The sequence below is a fragment of the Cheilinus undulatus genome, linkage group 20 (genome assembly GCF_018320785.1).
Source record: "Cheilinus undulatus linkage group 20, ASM1832078v1, whole genome shotgun sequence".
NCBI classification, from domain to species: Eukaryota; Metazoa; Chordata; class Actinopteri; order Labriformes; family Labridae; genus Cheilinus; species Cheilinus undulatus.
This window is the reverse complement of record NC_054884.1, coordinates 12,858,595-12,882,086: the sequence shown is the minus strand read 5'-3', so window position 1 is coordinate 12,882,086 and position 23,492 is coordinate 12,858,595. Positions and strand designations below refer to the sequence as shown.

Below are 23,492 nucleotides of genomic sequence, written 5' to 3'. Positions count from 1 at the left end.
CCAAGTTAATGATTAAACTTGCCTCGTCTCCACCAGAGCTTTCCCAGGTTTCCCATAAGCGTGGAAAGCTGCAGAGATAAAGTGACGAGTGTGAAAAACATGTGGCTTGATAGATAAGTGTCCTAAAATAGTTTAACTTTAAGCGTGCTGAGGAATGTTTATTTAATTTGTGTTCTACAGTACAGTAGTGTCAGAAAGATTCCTGGTCATAGGCAGTTGATGATTTTTTCTGTGACTGGCATTTTGGTTGCTCCATCATGACGGCTTGCTAAAATGCAGTCTAATGTCTTTATTTTAGATGGTATTTATGCAAAGTCCTGCTGTAAACAATGCTAAAACAGTAAACGTGAAACATGAGCTGTATAAATACAACATAAGCTCATTACAGTCAATAATAAATGCATCCAATTTAGAATAAACATCCATAATAAAGTCTTTCATCATGTTGTTAACTCACCCAGTCCTGCATATGTCCGTCTTTTGGTGTTGCTTGCTGTGAGGACCAGAAACATGCAGGACTTGTGGGTCATCCATGAACAGAAAAACAACAGTAGAGTTCCCAGCACGATCCCACACTGAAGGAAGAAAGAGGCACACTTAAACACTCTTACAACTAAAGTCCATGGAGGAAAAAACAGATCTAGCGACTTTGTATTGAGGAGACTCTAAACGAGGGGGTTAACAGGAGGGAAATGTGTGAGAAAAGCTATACACACATTGTGATATTGCAGCTTTATGCTTTGTGAGCAAATTATAGGAGTTACCTTTTGTCCTGTTTAGAAGGAATGTTTTTGTACATTACTATACTAATCTAGTTTGATTTGCCTCCTCTCTCTGTGCAACAGAAACCTTTTCTCAAAAGAAAAGATATAAATGTGTATACATATGAGTACTGCACACAATCTAAATTTGCATATCACTTATGTGATATGGTTTAGTGTCTCACAGAGCAAACAGAGATGCAGAAAGGAGGGTGAGCTTTAACTCCTCACAGATAATCATTGTCTGAGGTCATATGATTATGTTTATAGTCTAACTCACAATGCTGTTCTATTTCAGTGTTGCAGAGGGGTACTAGGTGACAAAATGACCCACCCGCTGTACTGGCTTTGGTGGTTGCGCTGCACAAGTAATCTAATACATGCCACAATTTGCACTTTGTAAAAGTACCTTTGTTTTCAAAGAAGGAAACATTTTTTATGAGTTATTTCTAAAGCAGGAGTGTAAAAACTTCAGGGTTTGTTCTGTATGCTACTTAATATTTGTATGGTTTGAGTTGTTGTCCATGTGGGTCCCTGAGGGCTTAGCTTTTCTTAAATAAAAGTAGGCGAGGGCCCTGAGGAAAAAAGGTTGGGAACCACTGCTCTAGCACACTTAAAGAGAGTATAAAATCACCTACAGATGTACATAATTAATATTCTATATCATGCTGAGTCCTTTATTGAGGAGGATTCCAGGTCTTAAGCAGGTCTGTCAACATAGGACATATCCTACGTTTTAAAGAAAAAACTTCAGTTTCAAAACTGGTTCAGCAGGATTTTGCATCAACAGTTCTGTGGAAATTGTTGAGAGTCTGTTGGAATCACAACACCAGATATTAATAATTAGGGATATCATGGGCATTATGGGCAGATATTAGCCTTAAAGTGAATTACTGGTATTAGCAGATGTGAACATTTCTGCCTACATCTACAATCAACATACTGGCTGTAGATATCAGCCATATGTTTAGTATGAACAGTTTGTGGAGTTTAAGGCAGGACCATCTTAACCTAAGTTAATTGAAGTCTTTTTTTCTTTGTTCATCCTCATTCCTAAAATTTGAAAGTGTGTTTTAAGGAGTGAGGTTTAAGGCCTGAACTAAATTCATATATCGAGATCAGCTAAAATGAATTTGTAATTATCGGTGTCTCTACTATGAATTTAAATTTTGAGTGAAAAGAGATTCTAGGGAAAACAAAACGATACCTGCAGCAACAAAATATGAATACAAGTAAACAAATATCAGGTAATTTCAAAACTTTAATCACCATCTTGCACACTATATGATATTTTTGCAATGTATACAGTAATCTGTCTCATTTTCTCCCGGCAAATTTTAAATATAAATGTGCCCTTGTGTGTACTTCTCAATACTATTGATTATGTAGACTATATTGTTTTAAAATTAGGGCTGACAAGATTAATTGAGTTAATCACAATTAATCAAGTTACAAAATTAGTGTTTTTTTTTTTTTATCATGGTTTTTCTCACGCTCTATTTCCCCTTTAACACACTTTGGTTAATCCACATCAGTTACGCCCTGCAGCCACAGTGATGTCAAACAAGTCCAACACTGCTCCTTAATGTCGTATTTTACTTTCACAGACTGCTCACAGACAGCTAAGTGGACAAGTCAGAAGGCATCTGCACCTTGTGTTTCCAAATATTCATCTTTTAAGAAACTTCTTATATCTTTTAAAATCCAGTTAAAAAAAATTATGTGGTTCAGTTTGTATCATAAACTTCAATCTACCTATAAAAGCAGGTCTGCATCCAAACAGGAGGTCAATTACCCTCAGTTCAAGACAGTAGAAAAATCCAAAATAGCACAAAAAATTAAATAAAAAAGGGTGCAATCAATCGTGATTGATTACAAAAATCTAGAGATTAATCACGATCAAAATGTTTAATTTTCTGACAGCCCCATTTGATATACATAATATGGAAAATGTTTGTTTACAGTCTTTAAGGTTTTGCTAAATCTTTCACATTTCTGGACTAGAATATTGATTACTAACTTTAAATGAAAATAAACTTACATTATTATTAAAGTTGCTACAATCATTTCCCAGTCATCTTTGTCTTTCAGCGTCATATGCCTTGCAAAAAACTGCAATTAACTGTTTAATATATGCAGCTTACTTGACATGTAGCTTAATCAAACTACATTTTCCATTCTCCTCCTTTTTGGTTAGACTGAAAGGAAAATATTGTCCCTTCTTCTACACTCTACAGCTTCACATCAATAATTTAACGTGTTTAAATTTAGTCTGGATAGACATAAATCGTTAGTTTATAAATTATATGCACCCTCTTTAGAATAAACCACCCATGATGATGTTATAATGCAGCTTGACTTTGATCATCTTCACCTTTATAAAGCTATTTCTGACTTTTAGAAACAGTAGGAAAATAATATTGAGTCATTTTTCCATCACATGTGTTCATCTTCTTCAGTTTCTTTGCTCAAACTGTTACAGTAAACTTATCTGCAGTGCCATAACCCACTTTTCTCGGAAGACTGACCTAAATAACAGCTTTATCATCTCATAAGGTCAATGTAAAGGCTCGGGATCCTAGGAAGGAGTTTATCTCTGCACCTGTACATCTGCACGTGCGAGTGCAGCTTCAGGTGACGCACCTGTTTGAAGCAGAAGGGCATGGTGAGCACACTGACTCCAACGATGCTGTTCACCACGTTCATGATAAGACCCCAGTTGGACGCCGTCATTTTCGCTTGTTTTTGTTAAACTCCTCGGTGTAAAAATGTCCAATAACACGGTGACAGCAGCTGTTACAAAGCGGGGACTCGGCTCTATTTTCCGGGTGTGTTTTTTTCTCCTCCGCCTTTCAGTGACGTGGCGCTCTGGGAGAAAACACACATACAACTTAGTTTACATTTGACACAGTGACACCTAACATGGTTTTAAGACGTACAGAGCGAAAAAAGACAACACTTCAAACACAATATACCGAAATAAAAACTGAAAGACTGTTTAAAGTGTCGCCTTTAGCTAGCTCGCCATCATGACCGTTATTAGTTTAATTAACTCACCTCTCTCTGCGACTTTCTGCGCCCTCCGCCTCGCTGCTCTGTTTACGTTATCATCGGTGATGTCCTGACGTAAAGCTGTCACTTATTTCTGAAAAACAGCCCCCTTCCCGTGTTTATTCGCTATAAATTTACAGAAACCCTCAATAATGTGATAGCTGCAAATCCAGCCTTGCTGTTTTCTGAACGCGTATCCAGGAAGCATAGATTATGGTCGACGAGCTCGGTGAAGACAACACAGCATGCAGGTTTAATCACTGTGGAAATACTCGGGCGCTCGCTAGTGGTCACATAGAAGTACTGCAATCAATGGCACATCATATACTCGAGTTTGAAAAATCCTTAAATACCCATTTTCCTTTAATGTTCTTTAATCATATTTAGCATTGCTATATTCTCAACCCCTTACACATCCACACAGACCTGCCCAAAGAATTGGCTGGGTCCTGAAAATCCAGAGAATGGGCCCTCCCCAGCTCTACTGTATTGATATCAATGCATGTGTGTTGGATCAATAGCAATGGTGCTGGCGTCCTGGCTAACAGTTCCGTCATTTTGGACCTGGAAGGTGTGTCAAGTTGTTTGGGGTTGTTGGAGTGATTTATTTGTGCTAGTTTTTGATCATTTTTTAAACTCGTTTAGGCTCTGAATCTGCTTATTTTTGCCACTGTTTCCACTTTAGGCCTATTTTTTTTCCCACTTTCAACTTATTTTTGCATTTTTTAAACCTGTTGAGTACACTATCTGACCGTTTTTGCATCTTTTGTGGCCACTTTCAACCAATTTTTTACCACTTTTTTTTTTAACAATTTTTGTCTCTTTGACCCCTCTTTGCCACTTTAACCAATGACTGCTTTTGCCATCCACTTTGTAACCCATTTTTGCCTCATCTAACCTCTTTTCACCAGATTTTCCCCTATTTTTTTCCCACTTTTTAACTATTTATGCCACTTTTCTTGTCCATTTTATTCCCCTTTGTCCCATTTTGCCACGTTTTAATCATTTTTTGGCTCTTTTTAATGGCTTTTCGCCATTTTAGCCATCCTTTTTTGCCCCTTTCCCACTTTGTTTCCCATATTTGCATCATCTAACCTCTTTCCACCACGTTTTCCCATATTTTCCAGTTTTTTAACCATTTACGCTACCTTTCTTGTCTTCGCTAACCTCTTTTCAATTTTTTTTTACTAATTTTGTTCCATTTTTAACAGTGCTACATTTCCAGCCCATCTTTGCCTATTTGTCACATTTTTGCCACTATTTAACCATTTTTTGGCTGTTTTTAACTGCTTTTCACCACTTTTTCCATAAAATTTAAATTAACAAAATGGAATGATTTGCAAATCAATATTTTATTCACATGGAACATAAACAACATCTTTTATTTTTTATTCAACCTTTATTTAACCAGATAAAACCCACTGAGCTGAGATCTCTTTCACAAGGGTGACCTGGCCTAGAGGTCAGCAGCACACGTCATGATAAATAATACAATCGGCTGTTGTAACTGAGACTTTTACCATTTCATGAAAAATATCAGTAACACACCTCAAAAAGTAGAGAAGGGGCAACAAAAGGCTGGAAAAGTAAGTGGTAACAATGAAAAACTATAATAAAAACTATCATGTCAGCCATTCTTATGCAACATTTCTTTTTTTATTTTTGACTCCCCTAGTTAAATCATTACTAATAATTGGTCATGCATTTGCTTGTTTTTTTAGAGGATTTGTTGCTCTGTGGCTATTCTAACTGTCCTTTAGGCCCAGACTGGCTCTTCCACTGACCTGCTCTGTTTTAACAACACCCACCGTTATGCTTGATCCTGTTTTTCCAGATGCCTCAGAGATTCCCTCCAGGAAAGGGAAACAGGCGACAGAGGGATGCGAAGGCTAAAGGTGTGAGAGGGGAACAACAAAGACTAAAACAGAGCGGTGCATGATGACGTCAGAGAGAGTAGACAACCCCAGCACCTGAAAATGTTGCTGGCAGTATCAGCGGGGTTTGTTTCCGTCATGAAAACCTCCTGCCCGCTGCCCTCTGTGATAGACAACTATTGTGTTGTTTGACCAGGAAAGAGGAGAAGGAGCGATGGGCTGGAAGGTGGGAGGGGGAGAGATGTGGGAGATTTCCCCCAGCCGGGTGTGCTATCCCCATGGGGATGGAGGATATTGAGAAGCAGGGATGTGATGGAGATTTGGGAGGAGGAATTTGGGATTGTATCGACATGTGTGTGCGCCTTTGTTTAGGTTTTTCAGAGATTTTTTATTTTAACTCTTTTAAAACATCACTTTAAAACAAAATTCTCTGAAACTACACTTAGCAGACCTTAATACGATCCATTTTTATCCTGTACAATGTGAGTTCTTTAAACTACATTAGGTAGAATCTTTACACTGAACTGTCTATATTGATTTAAAAAGTGCTATTCCTACGTTTTATATACAACCTCAATTTCAATAAATTTGGGACACTGTGTAAAATGTAAAAAAGAACTGAATGCAGTTATGAACAAATCTCAGAAACTTTATCACAGGAGAACATGAACAACATATCAGATGTTGAAACAGAGACATTTCACCATTTCATGAAAAACAGGAGCTCATTTGGAAATCGATGGCAGCAACACATCTCAAAAAAGTAGGAACAGGGCAAGAAAAGGCTGGAAAAGTAAGTGTACTAGTGAAAAACAGCTGGAGGATAATTTCCCAACTAGTGGGGTTAATTGGCAGCAGGTCAGTAACATGACTGGGTATAAAAGGAGCATTTTAGAGAGGCAGAGTCTCTCAGAAGTATTGATGGGCAAAGGTTCACCAATCTGCAGAAAACTCCCTCGAAAAATTGTGAAACGATTTAAAAACATGTTCCTGAAGGTAAAATTGCAAAGACTTTCAGTCTCCATCACTGACTGGACATGATATCATCAAAAGATTCAGAGAATCTGGAGAAATCTGTGCACAAGGGGTAAGGTCAAAGGTCAGTATTGGATGCTCATAATTTCAAGGCCCCCAGGCAGCACTGCATCAAAGATAGGCATGAGTCAGTGCTAGAAATTACTTCATGGGCACAGGAACACTTTCAAACATCGTCTGTTAGCACAGGTGGTTTTGCCATCCATAAATGTAAGTTAAAGCTGTTTTTGCAAAGAAGAAGCCATATGTGAACATCAGCTAGGAACATCGCCATCTTTTCACCGCCATCTTTTCTGTCCAAAGCTAATTTAAAATGGACTGAAGCAAAACGGAAAACTGTTCTGTGGTCAGATGAATCCAGTTTTGATTTTTTTTTTAGAAACCAAGGATGCCATGTTCTGCAGATTAAAGAGGAGAGGGATCTTTGGGCCCTCAAGTGGTCCTGCATTAAAAACAGGCATGATTCTGTACTGGAAATCACTGCATAGGCTCAGGGACAGCTCCAAAAACACTTCGTCTGTCGACACAGTTCACCTCGCCATCCACAAATACAAGTTAAAGCTGTACCATGCAAAGAAGAAGCTGTATGGAGGCAAGATCCAAAAATACCACCATATTCTCTGGGCCAAAGCTCATTTAAAATGAACATTGGTGAAATGGAAAACTTTTCTTTGGTCAGATGAATAAAAAAAAATTCTTTGTAGAAATCAGGGACGCTCTCTCCAGCTGGTCAGTGAACAGTTCTAAAGCCCACCTCTCTGATAGTATGGGGTTGCATTAGTGCCTATGGCATGGGCAGCTTACAAATCTGGAAAGGCTATCAATGCTGAAAAGTATATAGAAGTTTATAATGAGGTTTAGGATTACTGTTTGAATGACTATTGTTCTTTATAATGACGGAGAAAAGCGGTTAAATGTGGCCTTCTTGGGTTTTCCTTGTGAATCCCAGTATGTCTTGCAAACAGCATACAAGTCTAAGTCGATCTATGCTAAGTTAAAAAGTGACCATACCTCTATTATACATTTTTTAAATTAGGTCTTCAGTATCACAGATATTTCCTCAGTGGCACCCACCTCCACAGCCTCCTTCTTGTTTTGGAGAGGACTCCGTTCAACATATAGGCCCCTCATAAGATCAAACAGAAATCCAATGTTTTGTTTTCAGTCAATCATTTCTCATAATATGGGAGAAATGCTCTTAAAAGTTCACTTCCATGTTCACGCTGACAGCTGTCCCAAGGTACAGATGTGTACTGGAAGAGGCACTAGAGAGTCCTCAATTCAAAACAAGAAGTAAACAGTGGAAAAGGCTGGCCCGTACTCAGCTGAGAGCCCCCTGGTGGTGGTGGAATTTTTAATTCTGTGTATTTAAAAGACTGCTTCTGTATTGTGCTGTTAAAACTTTGTCTGACACCTACCCCGTGGCAGCAGCTTTATATAATGAAAGATAACCCTACAGAAATAATCATTCATTATGCAGATGACACCGTTTGCTTTTGTCAGTAATATATGAACGTCATCATATGTTTTAGTCTCTTTCACAAGCTTTTAAAACTCAGCACAGGAGCTTTAATGTCTTTATTTTTACTCTATCAATCAATGTTTTTGTTCCTGTCTATTTTTGCCTCTAATTGTTTAGACTTCTTGCATTTGACCCAGTCATAGGGCTCCTATTTAGCTTTGCCTTTTACGTAAACGATATAAATAAAGTTCATTGTTATCATGTGTGCATGTGTGAGTGTGCGTGTGCATATGTGTGTGATCAGAGAGGTTAAGACAGGAAAACCCTGGTCATTGTGCACCAGTGACCCCTCAAAATCAATGTGACAGAGCGGTTGATTGGCTGGAGGGTCCTGTCTCTCTGCACCTAATCCCTCAAGGTAGACCCTCAGCCAGGCCTGCTGCGCTCAGAGAGTGTGTAGTGTGTGTGTGAATGTATCCCTGCTTGTGTATGTGTGTCTTTCTGCACCTAATCCCTCAAGATAGACCAAAGGCCATGGGACGGGGTATTAGTGCAGTTACAGGGGGTCAGGCCAGCACTCCTCCACAGTAGTCCAATTAGACGGCAGAGTACCTGTGTGTTTCTATGGGGCTCAGTCATGTGTAGTGGGTTTTAAGGTGGGGTGGGGGGGGTAAATTTTAGGGGAGATTTGCTCGGATAACCCAGTCGGGGCGAAATTAGACGCAGGCATCTGGATTTGACCCCCGGGCCCTCGCTGTGACCTGGGGTCACTCGGGGGTCTTGGGGCACAAAGCAGAGCACTGACCCTGTACAGGTCAAGCATGCGGGCAACTGAAAGGACGCCTTTGTGGGGCCTGGCATGCTCACTATTTCCCATGAGCACCAGGGGGACTCTGTCTGCCCAGGAAACTGGACCGGAGAGCAAAGCCAGAAGAGGAGTGTGTGTATGTGTGTTGAAGGGAAGCGTAATTGATTTTTGTTTATATTTCTGTTAGCTTTATGATTATCGCTCATTGAAGGTCATAGTTTAACCTGATTTTTATTTACGGCTCAGTGCTTGGAATTTCTTTGTTTTTTGTGCTTGACTTAGACTTTGGGAACATAAAAAGGTCTCCAAAAACCTTTGCAACTCCCCTTTGAATCTTAATTTAAAGCTCCTGGAGGAACTTAAATCTTTGGATGATTTTGGCACCCCCTGTGGACAAAGTGATATGTCATACTCTTTGTTTGTGCAGTCCCGCAAACCCACCATTTATTATCATTTGTTCATTGAGGTCTGTGTGTTGTTTTTTATATGTATATGATATTGTCTCTACATTTTTATTATAGTTGTTTTGTATTTTTTTATTCTTTATACTAATCGTTTTTTATGGAAGCCCAGAGACAACATTCTACCATATTTTCCAGCTTAAGCCAGGTGTACACTGTGCAATCTCAGGCCATCTATTTAAGAGCTGAGATGGGATGTAAGCTAACACTGTGTAAATGGATTGTTCATGACACATGATCATAGTGCACAACCTGAATGCTCACACTGTACAAGCGAAGATAAGACAGATCGTAACAAATGTCACTGAAGTTTGTTTGAAAAAGTCTCACACACAGAGGTTGAAATCAGATATTTTGTCTCATTTTTATGCTTCAAATAGCTACAAAAAGTAACAAAAAGGCCATCGCCATCCCAGTATCTCGCACACACATAAACAGCTTCAGCAGCAAACACAACTAGCAGCAAAATAATAACAAATATTCAGAGTTGTATCCCTCGGGGCCCACTTGGGAAAAGTACACATCAATTTTTACTGTTTTCATTGACAAAATCCTCAAATAACAAACCTACATACACTTGTTGAAAAAATGTCTTTGCATGAATTAATTGAAAATCCATTTTCCATCCATTTTTTACTTTACTCTGTTGTAAATTTCAGATTTTAGAAACTTGAAATTTTTGAGTTTTTAATGTAAAACAAGAGACTTTTTTACAACTCTAAAATTTATTTTTTTTCTTGAAAATTTCTGAATTTTGAAACTTGTAAATTCTGAGTTTGATATTATTACTACAACTATATAATCTCAAAAAAAAAAAAAAAAAAAAAAGATTTTTTCCCCTAAAAATTTAGACTTTGAATTTTTGCACAAAAGAGAATTCTCTTCATTCTTTAATCTTCTAGGTTTGCCTGAATACATTAAAGTTTTTTTTTACAATTGCATTGGTTAGAGTCAGGGAAGGCACATCATTAAGGCAAAGAAAAAAAGGGTAAAAAGGCCCTAAAGTTGAGGATTCTGCTCATAGTTCTCCAACAGTGCAAAAGACCAAAATATGAAATATGCCAGAAATCCATTTTGCAGCTGATTGAGCCAAGGTCTGCTGTCATGTCGGCCCAACATGCAAGTGGGTTGTGAGACTCAAAATTTGTGTCTGGAATACACTGTACCCTCAGTTTTACTCCACTTTTTCTCAAGCAATCTGGACTCATTTATCTCATTATCCTGTGATAATAAATAAAGCCTAGCATTAGTTCATGCAGTCGTCATACACCCGGCTGTGATGGCAAGCTGCTCCTTAGCAGATCCCAAAGCTAACCTCTTTCTCTCAACACAGCAGTGTATTTAAATATGACGTACTTCTCACTAATCCCTGCTTGCATTAATGCTGATGCACCACGGTGCTGCTGCTGCTAGCAAAGCTTAACCTCCTCCACCCCAGCCTCCTCCTTTATAGCATAAAGTTTGTTGCCCCCTCACATTCAGTTTCATGCTACTATGGATTTATTGCTTTTAAACTATTTTTATTGTATTCAATCGCATTGTCGTAAATGTATCTATCCATATGGGGGTTTCTAGCCATGTGCTCCCTGGAAAGTCAAGGCATGCTGCTTTTCCAATCCAGGGCAATCTTCTGAGCAGAGCCTTCCCCACCAAGTAAAACTGTACATCCATTTTGAGATTAAATGGTTAAATGTATGACGAGTGTTTCTGACTGAAAGGTTGGTTTCCTGAGATAAATAGTTTAAGTTTGGAAATATTAGAAAACGGCTCAAATATATCATATAACTATAATACCTAAAATGTGTTAAACACTTTTAACAAAAACAGTTGAATGCATCACTTATTAAGAATTTTTTCTTTTAAAAAATTGGCTAGTCTGACACCTATCCTCCAGCAGCAGAAGTTTCAGCTACTGATAATAACACTACAGAAATAATCAGCCTCATCGCTAATGGTATTGTTTTCTTTAGTGGGTCATATAGAAGCATCACTTTGATTTCAGTCGGTCTCATGGCCAAACAAAAAATTCCTTTCAGGAGCTTTAAGTCCCCCTCCTCCACTTTTCAGCTTTAAAATCAAATTCAAATTTTCACAGTGCCTAAAAAGTTGACACTTCTGAGATATATTTTCCGTTCTGTTTATGTTTGTCTGTTGAGATGAAGCCCTGAGTCGTAGGTACGCCTGTGGTCGCTGCTTGTGTACATCTGTTAGCGCCTCCTTAATGAGCGCATGCACGCTGCCTGCAGGCCTGTGTGTGGCCCTCAGAGAGCGAGAGAGAGGAGCCCTCTGCTCCAGTAATCACATTTAATTACGGCAGCAGCATTAGACAGCCTATGAATGGGGTTTTTAGGCAGGCCTCTCACACAGAAATTGGCTGCATCCAGCTGAACATTGCCCACCTTTGTCCTGCTGGTCCCACTATATTCTATTAAGACTTTGTCATTTGACCATCAGCAAAGCACTAACAACTGCTGGACTAATGCTACACATTAAAAACAGGATGGTAAAAGGGAACAATAGGCGTTTTCTTGGCTGAGCGGCTTGCGTCTGCCCCATTAATGAAGCAAATGGACCACACATTAGACTCCATCCACAATCACACAGCACCTACAATCACAGATAAAGCAGTCTTAAGAAAATCCCCCATGTCTGCTTATTTAAGGGGAAAAATTGTGGGTGTTTCTTTAAGAGTGAAGAATTTATTTTGTTAATCTCCAGGGGGGCTTCTCGCTCTGGAAAATCAATTTTAAAGATGACGTGGGATTTTGAGTTTCAGAAAGAGAGACGTCAAATTACCGTCTGCAACGCTCAGGCCTGAGTGAACACGTGTGTAATGTGTTTTACGTGTTAATATTACACAGGAATCATTGGGTTTACATGCAGAAAGAATACAAGTCTTACACACATAAGCAGGTTTAGGCAAAACGTCACATAAAATCCAGAGTATGATTGTATAGAGCCTGATGTAAACATGTATCTTCAAGAATAAGGTAACATAAAGCTCCTGTGACGAGTTTTTAACTGGTCATTTAGACTGATATTTACTCAATAATAATTTTCTCAAATTTACAGAGATTTCTAAATTAAAAAAAAAATATCCTGCAGGGCTGGAGCAATTAAAACACCGAATTTTTATTTCATACAAATTACAGACATGTGGCTTATTCATACGTGATTAGTATTACCTAGAGACTTCTGGTTATTTGTAATAATAACAAGGGGCAATTCTGTTTTTAATCCTGTATGAATTGACCATGTCTACTATTTGCAGAGTTAAAATTCCAGGGCAAGTCATCCACCGTAATTTAGTGCACAGAGAAGTCCACAGGTAATACTAATCTTGTACGAATTGGCATCTCTGTAATTTAGGGCGGTAATCTTATTTTTTTACTGTCCATTTGGCTTTTTCTGCTCCTTTTTCTGATTGAGGCTGCATAGGAGATTGTATTTCGATTAAAGGTTATCTATAGTTCTCTCTCAGTAAATTTCAGCTATGACAATGCACACTAAGGTCCTATTCACACAGGATTAGTCTTACTTATGGACCTCTTGTAATTTCTGTTTTACCCCCTGACGTCAGTGTTTGGTGCAGTGTATTCTCACAGGATAAGCAACGCAAACAAGCTCATTACAACCAAGACCAATTAATCTATGTTGATTTTATAATTAATAAATAAAACTGTTGCTGGGGGGGGGTCATTTTTACATGTGCAAAAAAAAAAAAACAACAAAAACCCAAACAAAACAGAAACATTTTTTTCAATTCACCATGAATTCCCCATGTCTGTTATTTGCAGATTAAAACTTCCAGGGGAAATCACTCACTATATTTTAGCGCACAGAGAGGTCCGCAGGTAATACTAATCTCGTACGAATCAGCATCTCTGTAGTTTAGGGTGGTAATTCTATGTTCTTACAGCCCATTTTGCTTTTTCTGCTCCTTTTTTTCTGATAAAGGCCTCTTAGGCGAGACAGTTTTTTTTTTAAATGGTGTTTCTCTCAGTAAATTTCAGCTTTTGGTAAAAATGGCAAATGTGCGTGTAGATGCGAAAGGTTGACTCACTTAACCACAATGAGTAAGGGAAATTAGGGGCAATTGTACACTAGTTTATCAGTCATGGACAGCTTGCTACAGCTCTAAAAAAATTAAATATATGTGTATTTTCCTTTAGAAAAGTCAGTGAATTTGAGCACATTACAGACTTTACGTACAAATCCACCACACCAAACACTGACAGAGGGTAATTCACAAATTATCAGAGGTAATACTAATCCTGTGTGAACAGGGCTAAAGCAATAATGCTTTAACTTTGACCACTGGGGGCGCCAAAACTCACACATACTTAAACTTCCTCACAGGAACCTTTTTTAAAATCCAATTTAAACTGTTTAGGCCTTTATTTACTGAGGATAAAAGAGTGAGGAATGACATGCCACAGACTACCTGAACCTGGGCTGCCCAAATTCATGGGGTGCAATCTAATCACCATTTTTCACCCCACTGTTTTAAGTAATTATAAATGATACAAACAAAAACTCACAAAAAGCTGTACTGGCACACTGTGAATGACTTTATTACTTTCCATGCTGCAGATTTGCTAATTTCATAACTTACAACAGTTGTTTTCACTGTGCACTGGACAGTGCTGTTATGTAGCTTCGCCATCTTAGACATTTAAACTATTATAGCAATGATGTGATATTAAATCCTACTGGTTAATTCGCAGTGTGCTTTGTCTTTGTGGAAAAGTGAGAATGACGGTACAGTGGGAGTTCCACATCCACACATAGCGCTGCTCTCCCTGCTGGTTCTGCTGGTCCCTTTCTCGCCTCTCTTACGCCTCTGTTACTACCTTCGAAGACAGCAGAGAGAAGGGATCACTTCGTTCTCTTCATAGCAAATCATAGGGGTGTGAATGTTACTGCTTTAAACAGCACTGTGACTGGGCTAATTTCTATTTTTTCATAAGTATTAATCATATTTTACAGTAAGAATGGTATCCTTAAAAAAGGGGATGGTTTATTTTTATGTAAATAAAGACATCCACAGCCACAGAAAACGTCATGTTACAGCTGTATGTCGTCCCTTGTTGTGTGTCCCTTCTCCCCTCCTGTTTTCTCTGCTCTGCCCAGGTGAAGCCACTGATTGTCAACAAGGTGCACCTGGTCAAAGAACATGGAACCTCAGAAGCCAGAGGCGTTGTGGTGAAGACTGCTGTATGTAGCTTCGGTGATTTATGTGTGCTTTTGTGTGTTTTTTTTTAAATTTAGTCCGTGATTGGTCTTTGTTATGACATAGTTATTTGTCTGTTAATGATAAATCCATTAGATGTTGTTTTGTAATGCATTCTTTTGTGAATTTAAAGGGTCAAATTGAGTTAAGGTTCACTTAGCTAACACACTGCTCACTGTCTCTCTAAAATCCACAGCACATATTCAATTTTTTTTTTTTTAACATTTGCAACACTGCACATCCTGGACGAATATCTTATCTACAGAATGGAGGAGTTTCCCAAGTAGGTCAAATATCGCAGAGATCGGGGTGCGCAGATGGTCGAGTGGTTTAAGGCGTGCATTCTGTACGTGAATCCAGCCTATGGTCCTTTACTGCATGTCTCTCCCCACTCTCTTCCCTGTTTCCAAGTCTATCCACTGACAATATAGATATTGCAGAGATCCCCGGAGGAATGAATGGACTCCTGGTTTACTCCCCTGGTAACCACACATAAGCAGGAACAAAGAGGAAAACTGGACTTTAAATGTATGTGAACACGTTAGTCCACATCACATCATATATAATCAAATTTCTCAAAACTTCAACACACGGTGGGAGATAGATTTTTCTCCTCCATGTGTACACCTCCATTGGACAAGACCAGACTAGGCATTCTACACATGCTCCACAGTCTCCAAAAAGGGCTTTGACCAGGAAGTCAAACAGCACAAGTGTTAAGCGTTACCGGGGCTGTTGTTTGTGTTCAGCTATCCCTGCAAAATAAAGGTAAGACATTCACTTCATTTGTAATAAAAGTAAAGCATAGAGTGTGTAGGAATAGCTAACAAGCTAACATACAACTGGTTAAGGCTGGCTCAGACCACACAGATTTACCCAGATTTAAACCCTACTGCAACGTCAAAGCTCATCGTCAAAACTCGGGCCGGATTTTGAGCGTCGGGAACCACAAATGGTCTTGTAGAGTGACATAATTAACAACACTTCCAAGACGCCCCATGACCACATTTCAAGAAGACCAGCATGTCAATTTTTTTTTTACACCGTCGTCTAGTTTGACACCCTGACCTGATGTCAAAGACGCAAATCCTGACATCTACAGGAGTGTACAACATTTACCACTTTTTATCCCTTTATTTTCTAAAACTATGTGAATTTTATTTTATTCACGTTATCACATGCATACCTTAAGTTCTAGCTGAAGGAGAGCCAGTCCATATTGTCCTCCTCTTGATACATCCATACTTATTATCCTTAATCCAGTCCATAATTGTTTCTTATTTTCCTTTTTTTGAGCAAAAGACCGCTACAATCACACACAGCGCTTCTGTTGTAGAGTGATTGACACTCTTGTCGCCCCTCCCCGACAACCTGTGAACTCGCACTCAGTCGCGGAGACAATGAGGTGGTGAGCAGTCCGGATCACTCTTGCAGAGTGGCCAGGCTGTCGGCCAAGACAGGACAAGATTTTGGTCACATAGTCTGACATGGTGCCATCGTGAATGACCAAACAGTCTGAGCCGGCCTTTAGCTGCTTGTTAGCAAATTCAACAAGAAGACAGTTTACAGTAACTCCCCGAAAGGAGGCATGTTGCCACTTAGATTCACAGAGACAGATGTTAAACCTTCAATTAATGGATTCTCCCACTGTGCATGTATGGAAGTTTTCCTTGTTTGACACACAAGGGGTACGGACTAACCTGACACGCCAGATGGATGTATCTGGGAAACCTTCAATACTAAGCAGAGTCTTTGAAAAAACTCGGAGCATGATTGGATGAATGTTCTGTCAGTCACATCTTTATGGGCCAATCAGAGCAACAAAACATGTGTCGTAGCCGCGACTGAGGTGTGCGTGTGCAGCTACCGAGGAATAATGCGAACCATGGCGACTGTAGTACACGACTTTTGTCGTTTTTGAAAAGAAAACAACTCTCTGCTGTTCTTCGTTCTTTTTTAATGAAGAAATGTCGTCAAGTTCTGATAAAACTGGTGCTTTAGCAGCATCCACGCTAAGCTCTCCCGCCATCACGACTCCGCCTCGCCTGAAAGTACTGCCCTCATCACTGATTGGTCCTGTCACCTTCTAATCGGGCCTAAATGGTTCAGACGGGAGCTTTGCAAGATGGATTCCCAGTGAGAAACAAGGAAACGGGTGTATCCATCTGCTTTGCAAGGTTAGGTATGGACCAGTGTTAATTTTGGCAGCTATTTTTAATTTTAATCTTAGTCTTTAGATGAAATGTCTTTTAGTTTTAGTCACATTTTAGTCATTCTACCCTTTTCAATTTTAGTTTTAGTTGATGAAAACTCAAAAACATTTTAGTCTAGTTTTAGTCCATAAAAAGTCCACACATTTTTGGTCTTTACTTTTAGTCCAAACATTTATTTTTTCCTGCCTAAGTCATGGTATTGTGTTTTTTGTACTCTGCCAAACCTGGGGTCTCTGCTTTCTACAGCTGAGAGGCAGAAGAGCTACAGCTGCATTGTTTTTTGACAGATTTACCCACAGCAGAGAAATATCACAGATTTTGAATGCCCAATGAAAACTAAATTACATTTTAGTCTAGTTTTAGTCATCTTAATGAAAACTAAACTTACTTTTTGTCAGTTTCAGTCATCACAGATCCATTTTTGTTCGTCTTAGTTTAGTTTTTGTCACTGAAAAAAAAGGCTGTCGACGAATAGTTTTAGTCAACGAAATTGACACTGGTGCGGACGGAGGAGGAGAAAGCGAGGACAGAGAGAAAGATGAGGTTAATTAAAGACATAAGTGAATTTAGTTTAACCATCGTAAAATCATTGCTCATTAATATAGGGAAATGATTGTCAAAATAAATTTAAAAATTAAATAAATATTCTTAAAACAACGCTACATTTTTTTTGCTTAGCTCTCTGGCTAAGGGGGGCCCTGTGTTATTTTATTTCTGGGACCCCAAAACCCCTAGTTATGCCTCTGGTAACGCTGCCCAACACTGCCTGACAGTAATGTTGTCTGACAGCATAGGTCTGTAGAGTAGGCATCTGAGAGAGGGGGTCTGCAGCTAGAATGTCTGGGGACAGTCCAGCAATAACACTTTTAGTCTCTGTGATAAAAACTACACTTAATTTTTATTTGTATGACCTAAGATCTATTTTTAGGTATTTGTAGTCTCATCTTCCTCATGGGAAAAAAATAGACTAACATTGTTTAATTGACAAAATTAATGCCGTATAGAATGACTGGTTGTTTAGATAGTGTAGTTTTGGTTTAGTGCACCAAAAAAACTTTGATCCCTTCACGGCTTTACTTTTATTTAGTTCCTCCTTTGACAGCAGTACGAGACTTATTCTCCGCATTAGGGCTGGTGTTCAGGGAAAAAATCTATCAACACACTTTCTCTCTCCCCCTAACTTACACACATTAACACACATGGCGTCTAAGATAGCGCCCAAACTGACCATAAATCCAATGTGTTTTTAAAAGGCCAGACTCATAAAGTGAAGAGGTGACAGAGCAGCACTGATGGGTCAATATGGCCCCCATCCTCACACACTTTCTCTCCCACTGATGTCACAGATAAAGTATTCATGCATGACCACACAAACACTGAATACATCACAGAAACGCTCAGATAGATGTATTTTTGCATATCATATACACATTTAACCGCACAGAGAGCATAATGAAGCACATACTCAGGGTGTGTAGTGAATGGTGTGTTTGACTGGAACAGAATGACTGTAGGGATTCATGCTGGCTTTCCTCTATTAAACTCTGCAATAAGGCTCACTGTGTACGGGAGTGCTGACATCCCTGCCCACCTCCGTGATATACGGCCTGCAGAAGTGCGTGTGTGTCTTTACCTGTTCTCAATGATCTACAGCTCCAGGGATCATTTATACACCGTATGCCAACATTTGTGTGCATTTGTGTGTGTTTAAATCTCTGTTTGCGAGTGAGCGTATCCACATGGGGGTGCAGCAGCGTGCTCCAAGGCCCAGGTTTGCATGGTTTTGGGGGGGGGGGGTTGGCTCACAGATGGAGGGAATTCCTTCAGTTTTGGGCTCATACAGAGGAGGGTCTCAGCGGTGACTCCAAACCTGAGCCTGGGGGAGTGATAATTTACAGCTGCGACTGAAGGGGACTCAGTAAAGTGGTGGAAACGGGGCTGGCCCGTATATCTCTCTGTAATTGACGGCGTCAAAGTAATGCTCCAAGTTCAGAGCCAGGAGAGGATTTTTTTTCTTCCAGGTTCTCCTCAGGTCTCCTTCACAGCTCCTCTCTCTCACCCTGAAAACAGGCCTTTCATTAGAGAGCTGCTTTAAACGGCCCTCTGGTGCCAGCAGCATCATTAGGATTTTAGGAGGGGCACTTATCACATGAACAGCCAGGTCCTTGCACAACTTATATTAAGATTATTCCTGCTTTTTTATAGCTCTGCTGATTTATTATAGACAGAGAAGGAAGAGACAGCAGCCTGAACGCCCCCTCCAAGTCCAGTAAAGAGTCCCGTCCATGTGTGGCACAGCCCAGACTGAAATACTTAGGTTCTCGTCTCTTTTAGGGCAGTCAAGCTGCTCCAAGCAGCCCAGTCTCTTTTTGGATCTCGCCACATGGAGGCGCAGAACGCTTTACATATGTTCAGAGTTGATCCAACGAGGAATAACTCCTCTTTCAGATTTGTTCATTAACTTGTGTACAGATTAAAGATGAATCTGATTTATGTATACTTCTTAGTGCTTTATAATGCATTAAAGCCCAACCACACAATAGATAATGGTAAAGAGGGGCATAAAAGATGAACAGCTTAATATATTAGGTGAATAGAATAATGCAAGATAAAAAAACAAGAAAAAAACAATGGGTAATTAAATAAAGCACCATGTACATACATTAAAATTGTCATGAAGGCCTTCTGATAAAGATTCCTTTTCAGAACGGATTTAAAAGACGATAATGTAGAAAGTTTAAACTAGAAATTCATGTATGTTTTTTTCTAAGTAGCATGTAGAAATGCCCTTTTTATGCCATAAAAGGGCATGGGACTGCAGAGCTGTGTGCAAACACAGAAAGCTTACAGGCCTGAGAAAAAACAAGATAGCTCTTTTGATATAGTGCTGCTCCAATTGAAACTAAATAAGGACAATTTAAATATCTAGCACCAGAAGCAGATACTAACTAGAAAAGCACTCAGAGAGTGCAGACCTCTGCCATTAGCCCTTTCTCCCATCGGTGAAGAATCCTTTAAAAAATTCCTGGATCCATCACAGCATTGTGAGTGTTCTTGCCACAGTTCGCTCTCTTTCCCTCCGTTACGCTTCGACTCATCTCCTCGACCGGACGTGCGTATGAAAAACTCTATAAACTCCAGAACTTTGAGTGGAAACACAGCCAAAATGCAGCTGGGATTGAAGTTACTCATGTCTGCCATCTCCTGGTGTAAAGTAGTAACAGCGCAGAGCTCCACCATTAGCCCTATCTCCAAATAGTACAGAATCCTTAAAAAAAATTCCTGGATCCAGGCGGTGATTCGGATCACTCCCAAAATCTAATCAGTTCTTCCTTATGCCATTTCTGACATTTCCTGAAAATTTCATCAATATCTGTCCACAATTTTTTGAGTTATGTTGCTAACAAACTAACAAACTAACAAACAAACGAACAAACAAACTAACCCACCTGATCACACAACCTCCTTGGCGGAGGTAAAAATATGTGGTGCAAACACAAAAGACTACTTTTGGGACAACTTCTTGTTTTAATTTCAGGCTACTTTCAGTTTTGCATTAAGGTGACTTCTTGTTTTGAATTAAGACCACTTTTTGCTTTGGATTTGGACTACTTGTTTTGAATCAAGTCTAAGTCTGAATCTACTCATTCATAGGCTACTTCTTGTATGAATTAAGGTGACTTTTGATACTACCTGTTTGTAATGGGACTATTACTGTGGCTACTTCTTGTTAAGAGTTAAGGCTACTTCCTGTTTGATTTAACTCTATTTGAAAATAATGAAGACTTCTTTTGAGACAGCTTTTTCTTTTGAATTTAGGCTACTTCTCAGGGTACTTATATTGAATTAAGGCTACTTCTTTGACTCAGTTAAAGCTACTTTGAAAACTACTTCTTGCTTTAAATTAAGATTTGAACTGACTACTTCTTGTAAATAGTAAAGGGCATTTCTGTTGTGAGTCAAGGCTACTTCTTGAGGCTTTCTTTAAGACTATTTCTTTCAAATTAAGGCTACTTTTTAGGACAGTTGTATTAAATAATTTTTTTTTTTTTTTTTTTAATCAAATTCAGGTTACTTTTAAGACTACTTCCTGTTTTGAATTAAGGCTATTTGTAAAGAATTAAGGTTTCTTTTGAGACTTTCTTATTTTGAATTAAGACTTCTTCTTAGGATCCTTTTACTGTATAAAGGCTACTTCTTTTATTGAGTAAATGCTACTTTTAAAGTACATACTTTGAATTGAACTACTTGTTTTGGCTATTTCTTATGTTACTTCTTGTTTAAAATTAGGCTACTTTTTTGTATTGATGTAAGGTTACTTTTGATTTAAGGTTACTTTTGATACTTCTTGTTTTGAATTAAGGCTATTTCTTAGGCTTCTTCGTTTTTTAAATAAGGCTACTTCTTGTATTGAATTAAGGTTACTTTAGAGACTACTTCTTGTTTTGAACTAAGGTTATATCTTAGGCTGCTTCTTGTACAGAATGAGGCTTTGAGGCATGAGACTGTTATTTTGAATTAAGGCTACGTCATAAGATTATTGTGTTGAGTAAAGGCTACTTATTTTACTGAATGAAACTACTTCTTGTTTTGAATAAAGGCTACATCATAGACTACTTCTTGTTCAAAATACAATAAAAAAACGCCCTCCATAAAGTATAATCTGTACTTACTTAAAATTAACCCACTGATTTTTTCAGGGTCATCCTCAATCAAAAAAATAAAATGTTTTTAATTTGATTTTTAATCAGGTAGTTTTGTTCCTTTACACTCAACATAGCAAGAAAAAGATCCAAGCATTTTTAACCAAACATGTACTCCTATTTAAAATGTGTTACAGCTTGAGCTGAAGTAATCAGTGTCAACGAACACATGTAGATCCCAATAAATGTACATATCAAAGAATCACTTTTTTAATCCATTATAAAGAGGTAAATAAAATGCACTGACACCTTGGAAATGTCCTGAATGTTCTCTGCCTTCAGTGTTGCACAAGTTTAAACATCACAGCAGCGTATAAAAAAGTTGACTCATGATAGAAAAACTCCACAAACAGCTGCTGTTTTTCTCTCCCCCCTGTCTGTTTTCACTTTCTCATCCGTCCTTCTTCAGCATGCTGTCAGTGTGTGTGTGTGTTGATGCAAACACAGCAGACTCCCTCCTAATAAACAGGAAATATCTCTTCAATCCCAGCAAATAAGACACACACACACTTGTCAGCACAAATTACAGGCCGATGCTCACAGACGGGGATGTTATCTCAGTCCTGCTGCACTCTCACCTCACAAACCAAACTTGTGAAGATTAATTTCCACTGATTTTAATGCTTTTTTGCCACTTTCTTGCACTCAGACTCGTCCATTCTTCGACATACTTTTCCACATTCCTCCCATTTCTCTCTCTCCCCCCTCTGCAGGACATACTATCCCTCTTCCCTCTCTCTTTTCACATGCCTTCCCCGCCTCTACTTGTTCTCTCCCTTCCTCTTCCTTTCTTCTGCTCTCATCGAAATTCAGCTGTGTAATTCCCTCCTTCTCTCTCTCTCTCGGAGGACACCATTGATCTCTCCCTTCCTGCATGTTTGAGGGCGAAGAGGAGGAAGCAGGGAGAGAAAGAGAGAGAGAGGGTAAAGAAGAAAAGGGGGAGGCAGAGGTGGAGAGCCAGCTACCCCCCTTCTCTCTCTATAGTGGCTGGAGAAGAAAAGACACGGGCTTCCCTCGTGATCGCATCTTCTGCCCCTCTTTTTGAAGCACGGAGAGACAAGAGAGCAGCTATTTACTGGAGCCCACACATAATGGCCACTTTTATTTACTTTGCTCCATTTAGCTTCTGCCAAGGACTCTCCAGTGTGTGGGCCAAAAACAGAAACCCGAGGTGTTTTACAAACTACCAAAGCCCCCCACACCCACCCTCCTCTTCTTCCTACCCTGGATGTGTGTGTTCTGAGGTTATTCATAGAAATCTAAAGTAAAAACCCAAATGTAATGAGAGATTTGTGTCTCCATCTCAACATGTGGTCACATTTATATCTGACCTGCCTTCAGTCCTCCCCCAGGCCACGCTCACACCCACACGGATCAGACCCCTGCTCTGACATCAGAAAGGTCAGCAGTTCCGTGCACCCGGCGATCAAGCTGACCCTCTGTCCAGAGGCGAGCCGGGCGTCCCCTCGTCCTCCTCAGCGCTGACCTTTACAGGGAGCTTCATCAGATCCAGACCTTGGACTCACACCAGGACGTCTTTAAGGACTCTTTTCTTCTCATCTTTAAATCTCCACAAGTATGAAATGTGCTTTTATTTGTATGTCCTTTAGGGTTATATGCCCCAAATCTGACTAATGCTCAAGGCTCAAACGTTGTTTGAAGATGAGTTTTGGGAATGATTCGTCAATTTTTAAAGATTTTCAGAAAGCCCCGTCAAATCCCAGTAATCACAATAATAAGAATAATCACCTATAATAGAGAAAAATAATAATCACAGAAAAATATCTGATTCTTTTAAATTTTACTCTTAATTTCTTATCTTAAAAATAGTCAAATTCAGACTTCAGCATTCAACACCAAACAAAAATGCTAAAAAGAAAAACTACGTAGT

At 39.2% G+C, this 23,492-nt stretch overlaps 1 protein-coding gene across 2 annotated transcripts in view; it reads right to left on the bottom strand.

Annotated features, from left to right (window-relative positions):
• slc38a10 (solute carrier family 38 member 10) overlaps nucleotides 1-4,000 on the bottom strand; it is a 36,569-nt gene extending 32,569 nt beyond the window's left edge. For both annotated transcript variants that reach the window (XM_041815016.1, XM_041815017.1), the window contains exons 1-4: nucleotides 3,819-4,000; nucleotides 3,405-3,629; nucleotides 458-575; nucleotides 23-68 (exon numbers count right to left, since the gene is read on the bottom strand). In XM_041815016.1, the coding sequence (XP_041670950.1) occupies nucleotides 23-68; nucleotides 458-575; nucleotides 3,405-3,494 (254 nt within the window). In that variant the 5' untranslated portion in view covers nucleotides 3,495-3,629; nucleotides 3,819-4,000. The remainder of the gene's footprint in view (nucleotides 1-22; nucleotides 69-457; nucleotides 576-3,404; nucleotides 3,630-3,818) is intronic.
• Nucleotides 4,001-23,492: the final 19,492 nt, after the last annotated feature.